Genomic DNA, 16,505 nt, shown 5'->3' on the forward strand with positions numbered 1-16,505 from the left:
TGCCTGCCTCCCTGTGTTTTCTCCCCTGTGTGTGCTCTCTCTCTCCCTCTGCTCCTGAGCCCAGCCAATGACCCGCACCTGCACCTCATCAGCCACCTCGTCAGCCTGCCACACCTGCCAGTAGTCAACCTCATCCCTGCCTGTATTTCAACCCCGGTTCTCCACACCACTCTTGCTTGATCGTCGTTGCTCCATACCCGGTGCCACCTCTGTGTTCAGGCTTTCTTGTTTCCTCACATTTTCCCTGTGCTTTGTCTCCGTTATCCCTAACCCTGTCTCTCTGTCTGTTTCCCTCCCAGGTTCACTCACCCTCGTCCTCCGTTCAGTCGGCTGGGCTCATCCACCGGTCCTCTCCTCCTCGGACTTCCCCCACGGCATCCTCCCTGTTCTCCCTCGCCTCCTCGGTTCCCCGTGCCTGTGTTTCCCCGGCATCCACCTCTCCCTCCCCTCCAGTCCCTCTACCCCTTTTTCCCTCAATAAACCTCCTTCCCTCCGAACGTTGCATTTGGGTCCTCTCTGTCCCCACACCACACGTAACAGAACTACTAATCCAATTGTTAAAAATAGGATAAAGGTATGGTTTGGAGTAATAAAATTTATTAAAGAATCCAATAAATTGTCTCAATACAGTCCCATTTGGGGAAACTGACACTTCACTCAAGGGAAAGCAGAAGCTATATTTAGAACATGCGCATCAATAGGACTAGAGATTCAGAACTTGTATATGCCACACTGAGATGATGTGATTTGTAGAAATTAAACAGAAGTATGACAAAGATAAAAAAGAAAAATCCAATATCTTCAATTCAGAAGTTTCATGAGTGAGTCAAAATAGTCTTACAACTAAACCGTAGCATCCAATTTTGGAAAAAAACAGTATAAATGGAATATAAAGAGAACATATTGGGGGGCCGTTTAATTTGTTTGTGAAAGGCATGGAGCTAGCAGAGGAATAGGAAGGTTGAGTGCTGACTAATGTGAACCTCATAATATGGCTAGTGAGAGTTCAAACTATAAAATGACACAATTTGCTATATAATTTTTGGAAGGTAGGGAAGATGTTTGTCTGAGAGGTTTTTCTTGTTCAGTTTGTTTTATTTTTTTATTCTTAGCATATGTTTGCTCTCCCGGGCGGCGCGGTGGTGCAAAGGTCATGGGTTCAAACCCTGGTTGCCCTGGCCTTTCTATGTGGACTTTGCATGTTCTCCCCGTGACCGTGTAGGTTCTCTCTGGGTGCTCCGGCTTCCTCCCACCATCCAAAGACATGCAGGCTAGGTTAATTGGTGTCTCCCAAATTGTCCTTAGGTGTGGATGTGAGTGTGAGTGGTTGTTTGTCTATGTGTGGCCCTGTGATGGACTTGCGACCTGTCCCGGGTGTACCCCGCCTTTCGCCCAATGTCAACCGGGATTGGCTCCAGCCTCCTGCGACCCTGTACGCAGGATAAGCGGTTGACAATGGATGGATGGATTTCTTTCAGTATTGAACTTTGATGGCATGTGGAAACCTTAGCCTGTGTGGAATAATCTAATCCAGATTTCAGAGCTCAAGGTATAGTGTTTTTTGATCCGGAACTGGTCTAATGTGGATTACATGTAAATAATATATATAAATCGCCCTTTTTTCATTTTCACAAATAGAATAAAGGTTTCACAAATCTAAAACTATCTTTAAAAAGAAAATGTAGCCACTGTTGAATAATCTAGTCCAGATTTTTCAGCTCTAGGTATAGTGCTATTTAAGTAGACCTGGTCTAATGATTTTTTTGGCCTCTCTGGGACAATCTAGTCCACATTTGACAGCTCTAAGTGTAGTGTTTTTTGATGTCTTTTCTAATCTAAAAAAGTGCAAGAAAGAGTAAGAGGTGAAAAACACGGAGAATCAGTCGGTCAAAGTTCAGACATTTTAACAGTTTAACGTTTGCTGTTGGAGAGATTTTTGAAGTGCAATATCTCATAGCTGGTACAGTGAAATGTTATGATATTTGTGCCAGTGACAGTAGAGGACACTAGAAAGGAGACGATATGACAACTGTGATCTTCCATGCACCGGTTCCACTGTTGTTGTTAGCGTCGGATGGCACCAGAGTTCTGCTGGACTAATACTTAATTTTTATATAAAAACCGGACAAAGCTGGACATTACTTGGAGAAAAGAAAGCGAGGAAGTTGAACTACCTGGTGAGTTTAGAAAATGTGTGTCTGTAACTTTATTCCAGCTGTAGTTGTACTTTACTGTGAACAGGTTAGCATAGCATAGCCCTGATCGATCCAAACTCCATTCAGAAAACATGTATTTTAAAAGTCCTGCTGACTTGCTGACAGACCTGACAAAGTATGAATTCATATGTCTAACAAAACGGCATCATATTGTAGTTATTTCGGCATCACTTTGGTCCGTTTATTGCAATTAAATGACAGCCAAGGGTTTACTGTGTGTTCATAAAGCTGTAGTATCCGCGGGCTGTGTTTATTTGCTTAAAACGTGTGTGTGAACATTCAAAATGTCCAGCGGTCAAACTCGCGCGGGTAAAGCAAGGCAAATATTAAATTCGCTTTCGGTGTGAACGCAGCTTAAAATATGATGATATTTGTACCAGTGTACCAGTAGGTGACACTAGGAAAGAGATGATGTGACAACAGTGATGTCACCTACTAAGGAATTGTTTTGGTCAAAGGTCAGTTCAGTCAAAATTTTAAGCGTTTAATTTTTGCTGTTGGGGGGATATTTGGTATAATTTCTCCAAGTTGGTACGGTAAAGTGTTATGATATATGTAGCAGTAATAGCGGATGACACTAGGAATCAAAAAATATGAAAAAGGTGATGTCACCTGTTAAGGAATAGTTTTGGTGAAAGGTAACTGCATGTTAAATTTTTGCTGTTGGGGGGGTTTTTATTTTAGAGTTTACTTTCTCCAAGTTAGTACAGTAAAATGTTATGATATATGTACCAATAATAGTGGATGAGACTACGAAGGAGATGACATAACAACGTTGATGTCACCTTTTAAGGAATTGTTTTGGTGAAAGGTCAAAGTTCACTCAAAATGTTAACTGTCTGTTTAATTTCGCTGTTAGAGGGGTTTTTAGAGGATAATTTCTCCAAGTTGCTACAGTAAAATGTTTTGATATATGTACCAGTAATAGTAGATGACACTAGGAAGCAGAACATGTGAAAACAATGATGTCACCTATTAAGGAACTGTTTTGGTGAAAGGTCAAAGTTCATCAAAATGTTAACTATTTAATTTTTGCTGTTAGAGGGGTTTTTAGAGTATAATTTCTTCAAGCTGGTACAGTAAAATGTTGTATAAGGAGATATAAGAGTGTGTAAGTCTTTGAGTATGATAGTAAATAAGATGTTTTATGAGTGATTGTGCATGTATGAAGGTATAGTAGTGTTTGCATGAGAGTATAGTGATGTACGTGTGCTATTATGATGCTGTGTGTGAGATAAAGTATGAATTACCTCTCATGGGGCCTCTCATACATATTTATTGTACATACATACAGTATTTGTCTCACCATAGCACAGATCACCCTGCTGAGGTAGACAGGGTCTGCTCGTAGAATGTAGTCTTTGTGTTTGTCACTGAGGTGCTGGAGGCTGACCTGCTAGAGCTCCAGACATGCCTCTAGGACCCCAGGCACATACTGCACGCATGAAAACACAAATATAGTTGTACTGTATTCTTACCTGCAAATAATGCTATGATTATACATGATCCATTCATGATAGTTGAATGTTGAGTGTCACATACCTGACCAAACAACCACGGTCGCCTACTAATGTTTAAATAGGTGCCCATGTACACCAACCCATAATCACTCTTAATGTATTCTTGTATTTGGACATCCAGTGGCATGTACATTGGATCATCTGAAAAGCAATGGCAGTAAAATACATAACAGAGAATTAGCCTACAATAAAAACACTGAAAATAATTACAAATTTAGTCAATGCGATGCCAACAAGCCTCGCTGGCTTTGTCGGCCGCCAAGGTGTTACATTTGGCTGCTATTATGTCTTTGAACTACTCATATGGATCGTGACACAATCAACCTGCATTCTTTTGGGGAAAATACGGAGCATGCCTGCACGGCCGAATACACCCCTTTTATGCGAACGTGCACAACTCCAATTAATTTAACACCGGGTTAACACCAACTCAACTAACCAACATCTTATTCACCGTCGTAGTACTGTTTAACTCCAGTGTAGGCGGTCAGAGTTTGTCAACCCTGAGTTTGCCAGATAACCCTGAGTTAACTCTGAGTAGGTTGAATTCCCTTCGTAGTGCAGGCCACTGTTTGCCAAACACGAGTGTGTTATTTGGAATAATTGATGTTAACTTTGTTTATGGAAATAGGGCCCAGGCTGAGTTACACTACCAATTTTCGCTACATCTGTGTAGTTGTTTTGTGTTAGCCTCACGAGGTGTAAGGGTGCTGCTCACTTTGTGTTTTGGTTTTGAAATCATTTGTTGTTTCTGTTACCTTGTGTAGGGTAACGTGCTAGAGATTTCTTTTTGGTTATATTGTTTTCACTGGTTTAAGCAGCATGCAATTGGCCCTTTTTCTGTTATCGTTCACTGCGTGTCAATTCTTACCCTACAATAAATCACTTTTCTTTACCAAATCCATCTGGTTTATGTTATTTTCCATGAGCCAGGTCGTAACAAGGTCATAGAAGCGAGCCATTCCATTTTGACACCACTTGTTTTGGATGAATCATAGGATTTCTGGCTGCTGATGGATATATAGTAGCTCTGCTGAGTTTTTTCTTTTCATGTCGTTGTTCACATGTTGTCATTCTGTTAATGTATATTGTCTGCTATGTAGCAGAAGGGTGTTACAAAACACAATTTCACTCTATAACTTGTTATATTGTGACAATAAACCTACCTACCTACATGTTGTACCCTGCTTTGTACCCATGCTATTTACATTGATAACTGTACAGCCTGTCTTTGTAGATTTAATAGCACCTTAGGGAGTACTTATGAACAGTTGTTTGAACAGTGAGGTAAAATAAATATACAGCTTCTCAAGTAAAATATCTGGATAAAAAGGTAATAATGTTAAGTCACTCATTTTAACTCCATCTACTTGATTTATGTTGAAATAATACTTGCATGTGATTCATCTGATCTGGGATAGGTTAGTAAAAGATTGTTAAAGTGTCTTGCCAAGCCAGTCTTGAATAATACATTTATGTAAAATATTAATATTAATTACATCAAAGTTAAAATAACAGTAACTCCAACTGCACACATGCTTTAAATTAAGCATGATTTGCAGAGTGAACTCACCACAGATGTTATATATTTTCTGTTGTATGCAGTCCATGATCTGACAATAGGAGTTCCAAGTGACTGAAGTAATAATAAGCAGGTTTCACCTTCCAACTCATTTCACCCTCCTTTCTTTCCCCCTTTTTTTCCTATCTTCTGCTCACAGCGGTCCATAGTGGCAAAAAATCCCAACCCAGTAGCAATTATTTATTAAACTAAGGTTAACAACCGGGGGAGCAGAAGCAAGTGAAGGATGGTATCTAACCATACAGTGTAATATAATATTCAACACAGGTGGTCTCATCAAGTATAACATTTAGTTTAGTTGACTCTATGTCTTGCTAGGTGTCCTTTTCTTTTGTGATCCACAATACTGCTACAAAATGAGTCACTTTTTCTATTGTTTTCTAGCTATTTATGTCAGCAGTAATCCCATACTCAGTCCCTCACTTTCCTAATGGAAATAATAATAACAATAATACACATAGTGTATAGTTCCTCAATTGAAATACAAGAAGTATCATAACTGCAAAACCATTTCTTGCATTCACTCCAAACCCTTTGAACAGTACAAGTGTGATACATTGCAATACATCGCTAGCTCATTGCTAGAGTGTGCGTACCAGGCTTAGCCCTTGCTACAGCAGGCCATGGTTTGAGTGTGACCCACGGCCCTTTACTGCATATCATGCCTTCTCTCTCTCCCCCACCTTTCCTGTCACTCTCCAGCTGTCCTATCATGAATAAAGGCTAAAAAACCGTTAAAAACATCTTTTAAAAAAAAGAAAAGAGTTACAAGTAACTATCCACCTACACACTAATGAACATCTCTGTCTGTCTTTTTATGTGGCCATCCACCATCAGAATAACATTTTTCTTCTATGTTCTGCACTCAGTGGTCCATAACTGCAAGTCACGCTCCAGCAACAATGAGTTTTAACAATTATTAAACCAGCATTATAAACTGGGAAGTACCCACATATGAAGGGTGGACTCTAACCAAAAAATAGTTTGGGTTGAATACCGCTCTTTGACCTTGAGACGGTTTCCTTAAGACTTGAAAAAATCAACATGTCCATTAACCTTTTGATTTTAGTATGGCGTAAACAAACTAGATTAATTTGTTAAACAGTGAAATACATGTATCTACTTTAGAGATGCTAGTGCACAAAAGGTCATAAGCTTTAAATTTAGTTGACTGTAAGACAATGAGAGAGTTTTCAAGGACTATAAGATGACCTAGTTTACAATGTTGTATTAGCATGTTTTACTCACAAAACTGAACAGAATGAGATTTGAATTCATCAGGATTTAATAACCAAATCCAGCTCTATGACATTTAGCACACAAATACAGTACACTAATTGAAAAAAACAGAAACTGCTGCACACACTGTAAATCAATCCAATGCAACAACCCTGTAATAAGCAATACCTCTATGTAAGGTTATATTTTACTAATCATTTACAACGTGTAAAACTCATCCAACGACTGTTCACTACTACATACTGGACTTTACTTACTGGATTTGTTTTTGGTCCCCTCTGTGCTGTCTTGGGTGAAGGGCTCCATCTAGCTGCATAAGTGAGAACTTGTCTGTACTGAATACTACTGGAAAATGAATAACTGACCTCTCAGTGTATTTTACTTTCTTATTTCTGGCAGTTATAATTTCACAGTCTCTGCCCTTTTCTAATATTGGTAATTGTAAGATAATGTATTGTATATTTCTTTACAGTAAATGTGTGAGGTGGAAGATCTCCCCTCTTGGTGCAAAGATAACATGTTCAATGTAAGAAATCACTGTGTCACAATGACTTCAGGAAGTCCACAACCAATCACATCTTATTTCTCACTACTTTTTCTCCTGCCATCTGGGAAATGCTAATGATTTCCTCTTATTGACTCCTACTCAGACTGAACAGCTCACATACACAACCACGTATGTTTTGTATACGTTTATGCATCACTGCTTTTACTTACACTATGCAGTTTGCATAATTTGTGTACTGGTGCTCCTAAAGTATATGAATGTAATTTTATACATAGACTAGTGGTTCATGTGCAGATGACCAAAAAAATGTGAAATTACTTTTTGGTTTTACACTGGAATCCTTTCTTAGTGTGCTGTGTACACTGACGTGAAAATGTCCGTAGCTCTTACAATATTTAACTCATTCTCATTCATTCAAGTTAGGATGAATTAATGCAAATGGTTACATGGAATACTAAATTTCTGGTGTTAGTCGTTTGTGTTACACAGAGATGTCAGATGTATCAAATCAAAATAGTTACTTTTTATTTTTGTCAAAGAAATTTGATACAAAAGGGTGTATAAGTATGAACCTGTATTTTTTTAATCCAGTATGTAGCAACAAAAATATAATTTGTAAAACGAAACACAGAATAATTGGGATTGAGTTAAGTTGCTGGATAAGTTTCCCGTAAAAGCACTTTGAACGGTGACTATATCAGGGTTGGTGTCAATTCACTTTCATTCTGTTAAACCACAACAATTTCATGGCATTTGTAAGCAGATTGCGCTTGTAAACCTTTTTTGCATCCAACAGTGACTTCAACACATGAAGAGACACCTTAGTATAAACACCATATAGATATTCATAGTGTATAGCTTGGATTCATACAGCACTGATTCATTCATTCACAAAATCCCGCTTGTCTTGCTATACATGCTTTGATTCCTACAATTCCCAAAGACACTTACACAGAAGTATCTTTTTAAATTTTAACTGAAGGTGATTTGATTTCAACCCTGGTGCAAATATTATCTTGAATTTCTTTCAAACAAAACTTCACAAAAACCATACAAAACACCTGAAAACATTGTATTCTTTCACCATGACCATACACAAAAAATCTCCTACCTCAACAAGGCACTGCATTTGTCCTGCAGAGAACCACAACATGACACAACTTTCACAAAGGTTGACAACATGAACTGCTCGCATTCTGCAAAACAATGTTGATCAGTTCAGCTGAGTTTAAAGGCCAAGACAGACAAAAAATATGATACATTCAAGGGATAAAAGGTTTATAAAACAAGCCCAACATTTTAGGGGCTCATATCGCTGCCATCAGTTGAAAACTTTTCAGATGATTTCGAAATTATACACTGGATTTTAAGGTTTCCACAGAACTGAAGATAAACATTTAAGAAAACAAAACATGACTGTAGTTATAAGGTTTTCACACATTCACATGACAGTTTGAGGCACCCAAAGGCTACACTAGATTACATGTACAACCTTAGATTAGCAATGTTGCCTGCAACATGAAGATCTCTTTAAACCAAACTGATGTGACAGAGAAGACTGTGATTAAACAAGGTACAAAGAATTAAGTCACACATTAGTCAGTTCAGTCAAAATGACAAATATACCATATTCCTGAAATTTTTTTTTGCATCATTAGCCAATGCAAAGGTTGCACATGCACAACATGTAAGACAGGGCAATATATTCTCTATCGGTGGCATGGTAAAATATAAAAGGTGCTACTAATGAGAAGCTAATTTACAAGCCTCTTGCAAGTACAAATACTTCTTTCACCACTACAGCACACACTGGTTTACTTGGAGTTACCAAGTAAAACTATTGGTGTAAAGCTGGTTCCTGGCTGAAAATTAATGAAATATTGTGTACCATTTTTTTTTCAATGAGATTTTAAATAAATATGAAATTCAACACAACAATTTGTATTTTCTACACACATGCACCCGCATACATTAAAACCCAATATGTCAGGAATGCAAAAAACATGTTAGCTTACATAACTTAGAACAAGAAAAAATGTTTGATGCAGACATTTCTAAGAACAACAATACATGACGCAGGACAAGATTTCATCCCAAACTCTGAGTACATGATGTAAAAACATCTTTGTTATTGCTGCTTATTTCAACTGAAAATCTATGTTGTTTTTATAGAACCACAGCATGTGGTAGTACGTGAAGATGGAGCCTGATGTGACTATCATAGAAAAACAAAAAGGAATCGATCCTTTTGGGGCTAAGATAAGAAATCCCAGGTAACTCCCTTCACTGGTAGAGGGGTCACTGATTTTAAAAGGTATGAAGAAAAACTTTCTGAACTGATTTGAAGTGCATACCGAGGAGTAACAGGATGTCCCTGTTTTGAATTCCTATCAAGAGTCCATCACTTCCACTTAATCCCTCCCTGAAGCCAAAATATCTTTTTTTCTAAACCTGTAAAAACCTATTAACAACCTACACAACACCCATGAAAAGGATCTGAAGTTACACTCTCATACATCTTTGCATCATAAAATTGATTTAAGACTTTGTTCTGCTCCCAACACCTGAGACTATGGCTAAATGCCCATCAACCTAATAGAGACTAGAGAGATTAGTTTTTACTCGCAGCAGACTATTATCACCTGGTTTCCTGGACACCAACAAAACACATCTTAACCTTTCAGATTTTAATTGCTAATTGATTTTTCAAAACCACATTATTTATCATAATATGGAGGCTCCCCAAAAGCATCTTACCTCTTTTTGTTTGTGTGTTCATTTTTCACATACATATGAACAGCCCTGTAAAGACAGCCCATCTGTTGGTCTTAAGCTATTTATTACAAACTCTTGTTAATCCACTGTGGGATACTGTAGCACAATCTAGTCATTAAGTTGGGGCAATGATACTTTGAATGTCAAACCAGTCTTTCAAGATTCCAGTGCTTTAGACAAAACTAATCATTAATGAAGAAGCCTTTCTTTTGTGCTCATTTGAAACTGCACCATAGATCCATGCTTTTGGTCAGCCCATCACTGAATCTGCACTCCTAATGCTGGTTAGATTAAAGCAGCTTCAGCCTACAGCTGCGGGATGCAAAGTTTTCCCCTTTGGAGAAAATACTTCAGACTAGGCCATTTAAGAAACCAGCCTTATGAGATGCAGCATGTAATAATCTAATCACCTTTAAGGAAACCAGCCCTATGAGTCCATACTCTACACGCAAACACCTGCACAATCCTCTTGAATAAAACATTATCAACAACAGAAACCTCACCTGGTACAAAATATCAACATAAAATTTATATAAATAATTTAAATAGCTATACTAAAGCTAAATTGGTCTAAAATATTTAAATGGCCAACGAGAAGTGCTAGTAATGTGCTGTACAATTTGGGGAATTTTTTGTAGTTGGGGTGGTATTTTAGGGGTCACGGGCAATTTCTAAACAAAACACTTTCCCACAGCTCACAACTAACACATCAGTCTGGGTTTTTGACAAAGATTTGTCCATAAAATGTTCAGGAAGCCCCAGGCAACAGAGGAAAAGTCTTAAATCTAGAAGCCCACATGCTCCTCGTCTTCTTTTTCATCTAACTGTCCCCCAAAACTTGTGATAGGTCACCAAAGTCACAATCAAACAGTTCACTGATGCCTTCATGGTCCTCCAGTCCAAAGTGGTAGTCATGACTGTGAGGGGGGGACAGGTTGATGAAACCGTCCAATGGAAGGGACAGGCCGTCTCCATTCAGAAAGTCCGAGGATGAGAGGGGTGAGAGGTCAAAATCAGGCATGTCTCCAAGGCTGGGGAACGGGTCACCTCCCAGGAAAGCTTCTGTTAAAGTCAAATGTGAAAAATACTGGATCACAGTGACATCTGTTGTTGCTGGCTTTTGATCAATAACATAGTAACCACACATATTAACAAAGAGTGCATCATCCATTTTGACAGCAACAGATTATTCTCATATAGGCCTTTTTTACAGCACACATGTTGACATTTCATAGCAAGAAAAGCACAGGCATAATTATTAAGGATGACTATGTTTGATTTAGTGTGTCAGCTTCAAAAATCCAGGTAGAGCATCATGCATGTCAGTCACTGGCACGGCTCACTGGGACACTTAAATGGATCAAAACCATTGTTAACAATATTAACACTTGTGCTTTCCCTGATATTACAAGTCTAAATGTCTGCTGTGAGAAAGGTCTATTACTTCAGTAGCATGCTTTTAAATCATTAAATCATTATTACAGTTATGATGTTTGAGGGGAAAAAACATTGAAGTTAAAATTATTATTATTATATTTTCCTCTATTTATCTATTGTTGTATTTATTATGCTATGCCTATTGATGTATAAGGTGGCAAAAGATTTGAGAGCATGTCTGTTGCACTTTTTTATATTGTTTTGATGCACATTCACTATACAGAAATCTACATCCATTAACCACTTGGAAATATGAAATTTTGTAATGGAAGCCTTATTTTATGAGGAAGCAGGTGATTGGTGTAGACAATCAATCACCTCCTACAAAAGATGGCTTCTTACTGCAGCTGTACCCAACTAGGGTTGGATGTGCACAGGATCTACTTTCTTTTTGCTTTAACAATAATGAAATGTTACCATTTGGTTCAGGGCTGCATTGCTCACATTACTGCTACTGAAATTATTGCTTTGCTTTGACTCTGGATGGGCAAAAAGAGAACTGGATTATGCAGCAGAAGTGGCTTAAGAAGTGTTTACACACTCACCTGTGTCACCTTCTAACGCTAGTGACGAGGGGTCCTGCTGAGAGGCTGCTGTCACTGTGGATGACGTGGACGCTGGTGGTGATAAACCCACTTCCACAGCAGTTGTGAATGTTCTGGCTTGTGATTGGTCTGTGGGTTGTGTAGGAGACGGGACCGGAGAGGGGTCAGACTTGGGTTTTGAGGGACTACTTCCTGTCACTTTGCTGCAGATCCCAGCGCTGTCTTCTGGACAGAGGAAGACATCGATTGGACCACGTGTGCTCTTCAGTGACACCTGGTAACCCTAAGAGATGTAGACAAATGTGCACTGTCATGGGAAAACATCACAACCTCAAAGTAAACGCACGTTTCAGAAAGCTGAACAACATTCAAGACCGGTACCTTGCTGGGTTCTGAAACTTGCATCTGGGTCTCTGGTGGAGCTCTGATCACCATGACCAGCTGGTCCGGGGAATCAAATGACTTCCGTAAGTCCTGGCAGCGCACATAGCCCAACGTGATGAGCATAACAATTAAGGAATGCAATACCGCTTCAAGTAGATGTCATAGACGTAGACCCAGTACTGTCTTGAAAAATTTTGCTGGCTCTGCAGGTTGGCAAAATTAAAAAAAATACTATAATTTATTTATAGTGCTAGCCACTAAGCAGTCGCCAATCTACCAAGGCGGCTACACATCGAACTTCTGTGGACTGTCCTGCTGTATCTACAAATGATGCACTGTAACATCTACATGGTCTGTTTGAAAGTCTTATACCATGACCAATTATCAGGAGGAGCCATGTTTCTTTATTTTATTTTACACTTATTTAGTCAGCGCACATTTGCTGAGGGACCTAAACCCCAAACTGCTTGGGATTTAGGTCCCTTGTTTAAGGGCACCTTTGTAACGGTCTTGTTCAACTCTTTAATTCACCGCCAGATTTGCATTGATCCTCTGTGGACTGAACCAGGGACCATTCGTTCACAAGATTGCTCGTCTAACATATGCTGTGTAAATAAATATTAATCGGGAAAATATATACATTTGAATTTACATAAAGTTTACATGAACATGACACGTGCTGCTACAATAACTTTGAATCATCCTATCAGCTTACCTCTCACCTCTGGCCAGTCTTAACCATCAGAGCTGCTGTTGGTTTGTAGTCAGTTTAGGTCTCAGAGAAACACTTAGGACCCCTAAAACTGGTCTAAAGGATATTTATTGTTCTGTGGGTCCTCTGTGAGCAGTCGGAGCTGTAGGCTGCATTTGGAAATGAGTTCGTCCAGCTGCTCCTCAGTCTCTGTGAGGTCACATACCTCCCTCTGCAACTCCTTATGGCGGGAAACCAATGCTGCATCAACACGATTACCACTGCAGGGGAAGGTGGCACAGAAAATTAATTAAATGAAATGAAATTAATTAAAAATATATTATTACTGAATTAAAAACAATAATAAAAAATAATAAAGTGGTTTATGGATTTCAAAGACATGTCATTTTTAATATTTTACTACTGTAGTAATTCATGTTTTCAGATTTCTCATTTACTGTATTTATGCTTATTATGTTTTAGTGTTGCATTTGTTTAAGTATATGTCATATTTATTCCTTATTTATACTTTTCTGCTTTGCTGCTGTAACAAGTCACCACTTTCCTCACAATAGCAGTATCTAGTCTGGTAACACATTCAGGCTTTTTTATACTCACAGCCATTGGATGTTGTTCTTTGACTTCTTGGAGATGAGCTGGATTCCCTCCAGGACATTGGTTATGTCGTAGATGCGTCTCTTCTGGACATCCAGGACCTGCGAGGCCCAGTTGAGATCCACCACGCCGTCAGCTGACTGGGACAACAGGTTCAGAAAGCGCTTGGTGGTCAGGTTCAAGGACGTGTCATAGCGTGACTTCTCCGTCGTGGTTCGAGGAACTGGAAAAAAAGAAAAAAGGGTTTAAAAATTCTGTCTTTAACCAAACTGTGTAGTTTTTTTACTTGTAAACTTCACCCTTATTGTCCTACAGCACAAACTGAGACAGCAGCTAAGAACAGAAATATTATAGATCCATCCTGTTTACCCAATGATATTCAGGCATCGGCCTGGAGGAAATGGCAAATTAAAACTGAAATGAAACAAAATGAAATTTAAACGGTCCAGGAAAGAAACTTCTTTTAGAGTTAAATAAAGCATGTGGCATGTCAAAAGCAACTGGCAGCCAGTCAGAATAATGTTTTTTCACGATGGGTTCTTAAGGGCAAGAAGGGGAGACAAGGGGTAAAGGGTTATGATTATATGTCACTTTTAAATGAAACATGACTTTTCAAATGGCTAGTTAATGTCCCATGTTATACTGTACATCTATTAAAAACATATGCCCATCATTTGCACATGTTTATATTTGCAAAATAATACATTCTATCAAATTCCACAACGCTTACATCCTAGTAAACAGTAGATCTTTAATGTGTTGTAACCAGTTTATACCGACATATTTAAACAATCCCACTGACCCAACAAAAAGTATTTGATGGCAGAGCTGCATGCAGAGCATATATTCGCACATGAACACGACTGCACAAATCTTTCCAACACAATGCTGTCAATGACTGAGACCTACCATAAAAATGGTAGAAATAAAAACAATCAATCAGCAGAATAAGCTGTGAGTGCGTGTGTACCTCTGGGAGGGGCAGGTGTGGAGGGTGGTGCTTGGCCCATGGACGGTCGAACAGTGCTGACATATTGATGGTCACTATCCAGGTCCAACTTCCTCTTTACCTAAAGAAACACAAAATGGTTGTAGAAAGAAACATACCCATTGTCAAAAACACTACTACATGTTATTACAATGACACACTGTTTATGAATTAAGAAGAAGAAAGGAAAGCGAAAACGACTAAAAAAGAAACCCCCTGCTGAGTGAAAAGCAAAAACAAAATGTCTTAAAGCAACAGGTGGAAAACCTTGGAAAGCTTCGTTACACAGGCAGACGAAAGTTCATGTAAACATTTCCGCATATGCTAACGGACAGCCTTCATGTAAACATTTCAATATAATATGTTAAAGAACAACCCCTGAGCTAAATACCTCCCTTTTCACTTGTTTACTTTTTCTCAACTCTGTCTGCCTCACCGGAGGTCTTCCAAGAGCCGGTCGTCTCTTGTCCTGGGTCCCCACATCAGCAGGGCCCTGTGGTGTGGCAAACAGCAGGATTTCCCCTGTGCTGGTGGGTGCAGTGGCCGGGTGGAGTCCCTCATTGCTGGGGCTGGTGATGATCACTATCTGATGGTCCTCGCCTAGCTCAATACTACCAGAGTTCAGCAACGTCTCAAAGTCAGCCAACAGATCCTCCGATGTCTGCCCTGTTATCAGTGTCTCTGACATTGCAGTGTCACTGAGTACCCCTTCACTGACTGGACTACGGGGTTGCTGAGAGGTCACAAACTTAGATGCTGCAGTTTGACAGAGTCCCAACAGCCAATTGGATTTGCTATGCTCTACAGAATTTAAGGAACAATGGTGAAACCTTCTAAAACTTTGCTTGCTGGTGTTTATAGGCAGCTTAAACAGTTCTTTGAAAAGTTCCTCTTTCTTTATTGTCCATCTTATTGTTTATAAACAAGCTACTACAAATAAATCAATAAAATCAATATTACTAAACATAAATCATAACCTATTGGAAGCTAACTGATGAACACAATTATAGGCTGGTGGTGAAACAGCAAGACAGGATGTTATAGCAATAATATTTCTAAATTCATACCAACGTTAAGCCTTGAGGCTCCGCCGCCGATATGCTATCGAAGAGAGTCGCGAAAAGGCCGTGGCACTAATAAACGCTGGAGGTTAGCAAGCTAGCCAGGGATCAGGCTAATCTTTTGTTTTCATCTCTCTTGTCAGTACAGTAGAGCCGCGAGGCCTGGCCACACTGCCCTTAACACAGCTAAAAACCCTGCTAACGAGCTAGCTTATGTCCTAACAACAAAGACTGAAACAAGTTAACACACAACCTGGCGATCCCGGTAAACTAGCTATTTAAGGCTAAACAAACTATATTTCTCATTACACCTAAGACTGGGGTTAGTTTAATGGCTATTGAAACTTTATAGCAGCATTACAGGAGTGAGCTATCGAAATAAAATATCTAACAACGCAAAATGCATCACCATAACTCAAAAGCGTCTTCGAGAAAATATGTAATAACTGGACAGGTAGTTTAGCGGAGTATACATAGATACCGTTGAATATGAAAATATAGGGCAGATTAGCATGCAAGCTAAGTTATTAGCCGCAATTCTACTACCCCCTCGTTTTGTTGGGGCACGCAGGAAGCAGTCTGACACACTGGAAATGTAAGGAAATAAAGCGGTGGAACAAACGCATCCTTTAAAACAACAGCCGCTGGTCCTTTGGCAGCTCACGCCGGGCGCGGTCCATTTACAAAAGCGCTGTCCCGACCCAGTTCTCGGCTGTTATTGTTGTTATTGTCCCAGCTGATCTACATCTAAACAAGGATCGGACGGTTTTCGCGCGAAACCTTTTTTGCCGCGAAACTGGCACGTGGACAAATCTGACGGTTACCATTGGTCGAAAAGCGGCACTTTCCGTAGGGCGGGACGGACGGCCTCTGATTGGTGTAAAATATGGTCTGTCATTTTACCGAGCGCATATTCATCGATGCGAAGGTGCATTTAAGTTCCA

The 16,505-nt window shown here is 39.3% G+C and overlaps 1 protein-coding gene across 1 annotated transcript; it reads right to left on the bottom strand.

Annotated features, from left to right (window-relative positions):
• Nucleotides 1-7,568: 7,568 nt before the first annotated feature.
• Nucleotides 7,569-16,314, bottom strand: e2f1 (E2F transcription factor 1). The gene is made up of 7 exons (XM_046057145.1): nt 14,937-16,314; nt 14,483-14,582; nt 13,516-13,735; nt 13,026-13,178; nt 12,204-12,318; nt 11,823-12,105; nt 7,569-10,902 (listed from the first exon to the last, which is right to left on the bottom strand). Exons 1-7 carry the CDS (start codon nt 15,186-15,188, stop codon nt 10,661-10,663), a joined length of 1,365 nt encoding a protein of 454 aa, XP_045913101.1. The 5' UTR covers nt 15,189-16,314; the 3' UTR covers nt 7,569-10,660.
• Nucleotides 16,315-16,505: the final 191 nt, after the last annotated feature.

Source organism: Micropterus dolomieu, linkage group LG08 (assembly GCF_021292245.1).
Source record: "Micropterus dolomieu isolate WLL.071019.BEF.003 ecotype Adirondacks linkage group LG08, ASM2129224v1, whole genome shotgun sequence".
Lineage (NCBI taxonomy): Eukaryota > Metazoa > Chordata > Actinopteri > Centrarchiformes > Centrarchidae > Micropterus > Micropterus dolomieu.

Bases quoted from the DNA above. Each gene is read 5' to 3' on its own strand.
- e2f1 (XM_046057145.1), bottom strand. From the start codon at position 15,188: ATGTCAGAGACACTGATAACAGGGCAGACATCGGAGGATCTGTTGGCT. The intron at 14,583-14,936 runs GTGAGGCAGACA...GTGTTTCTTTAG, and splicing joins CGGCTCTTGGAAGACCTCCG to GTAAAGAGGAAGTTGGACCT. The intron at 13,179-13,515 runs GTGAGTATAAAA...CTTCCCCTGCAG, and splicing joins AAGAACAACATCCAATGGCT to TGGTAATCGTGTTGATGCAG.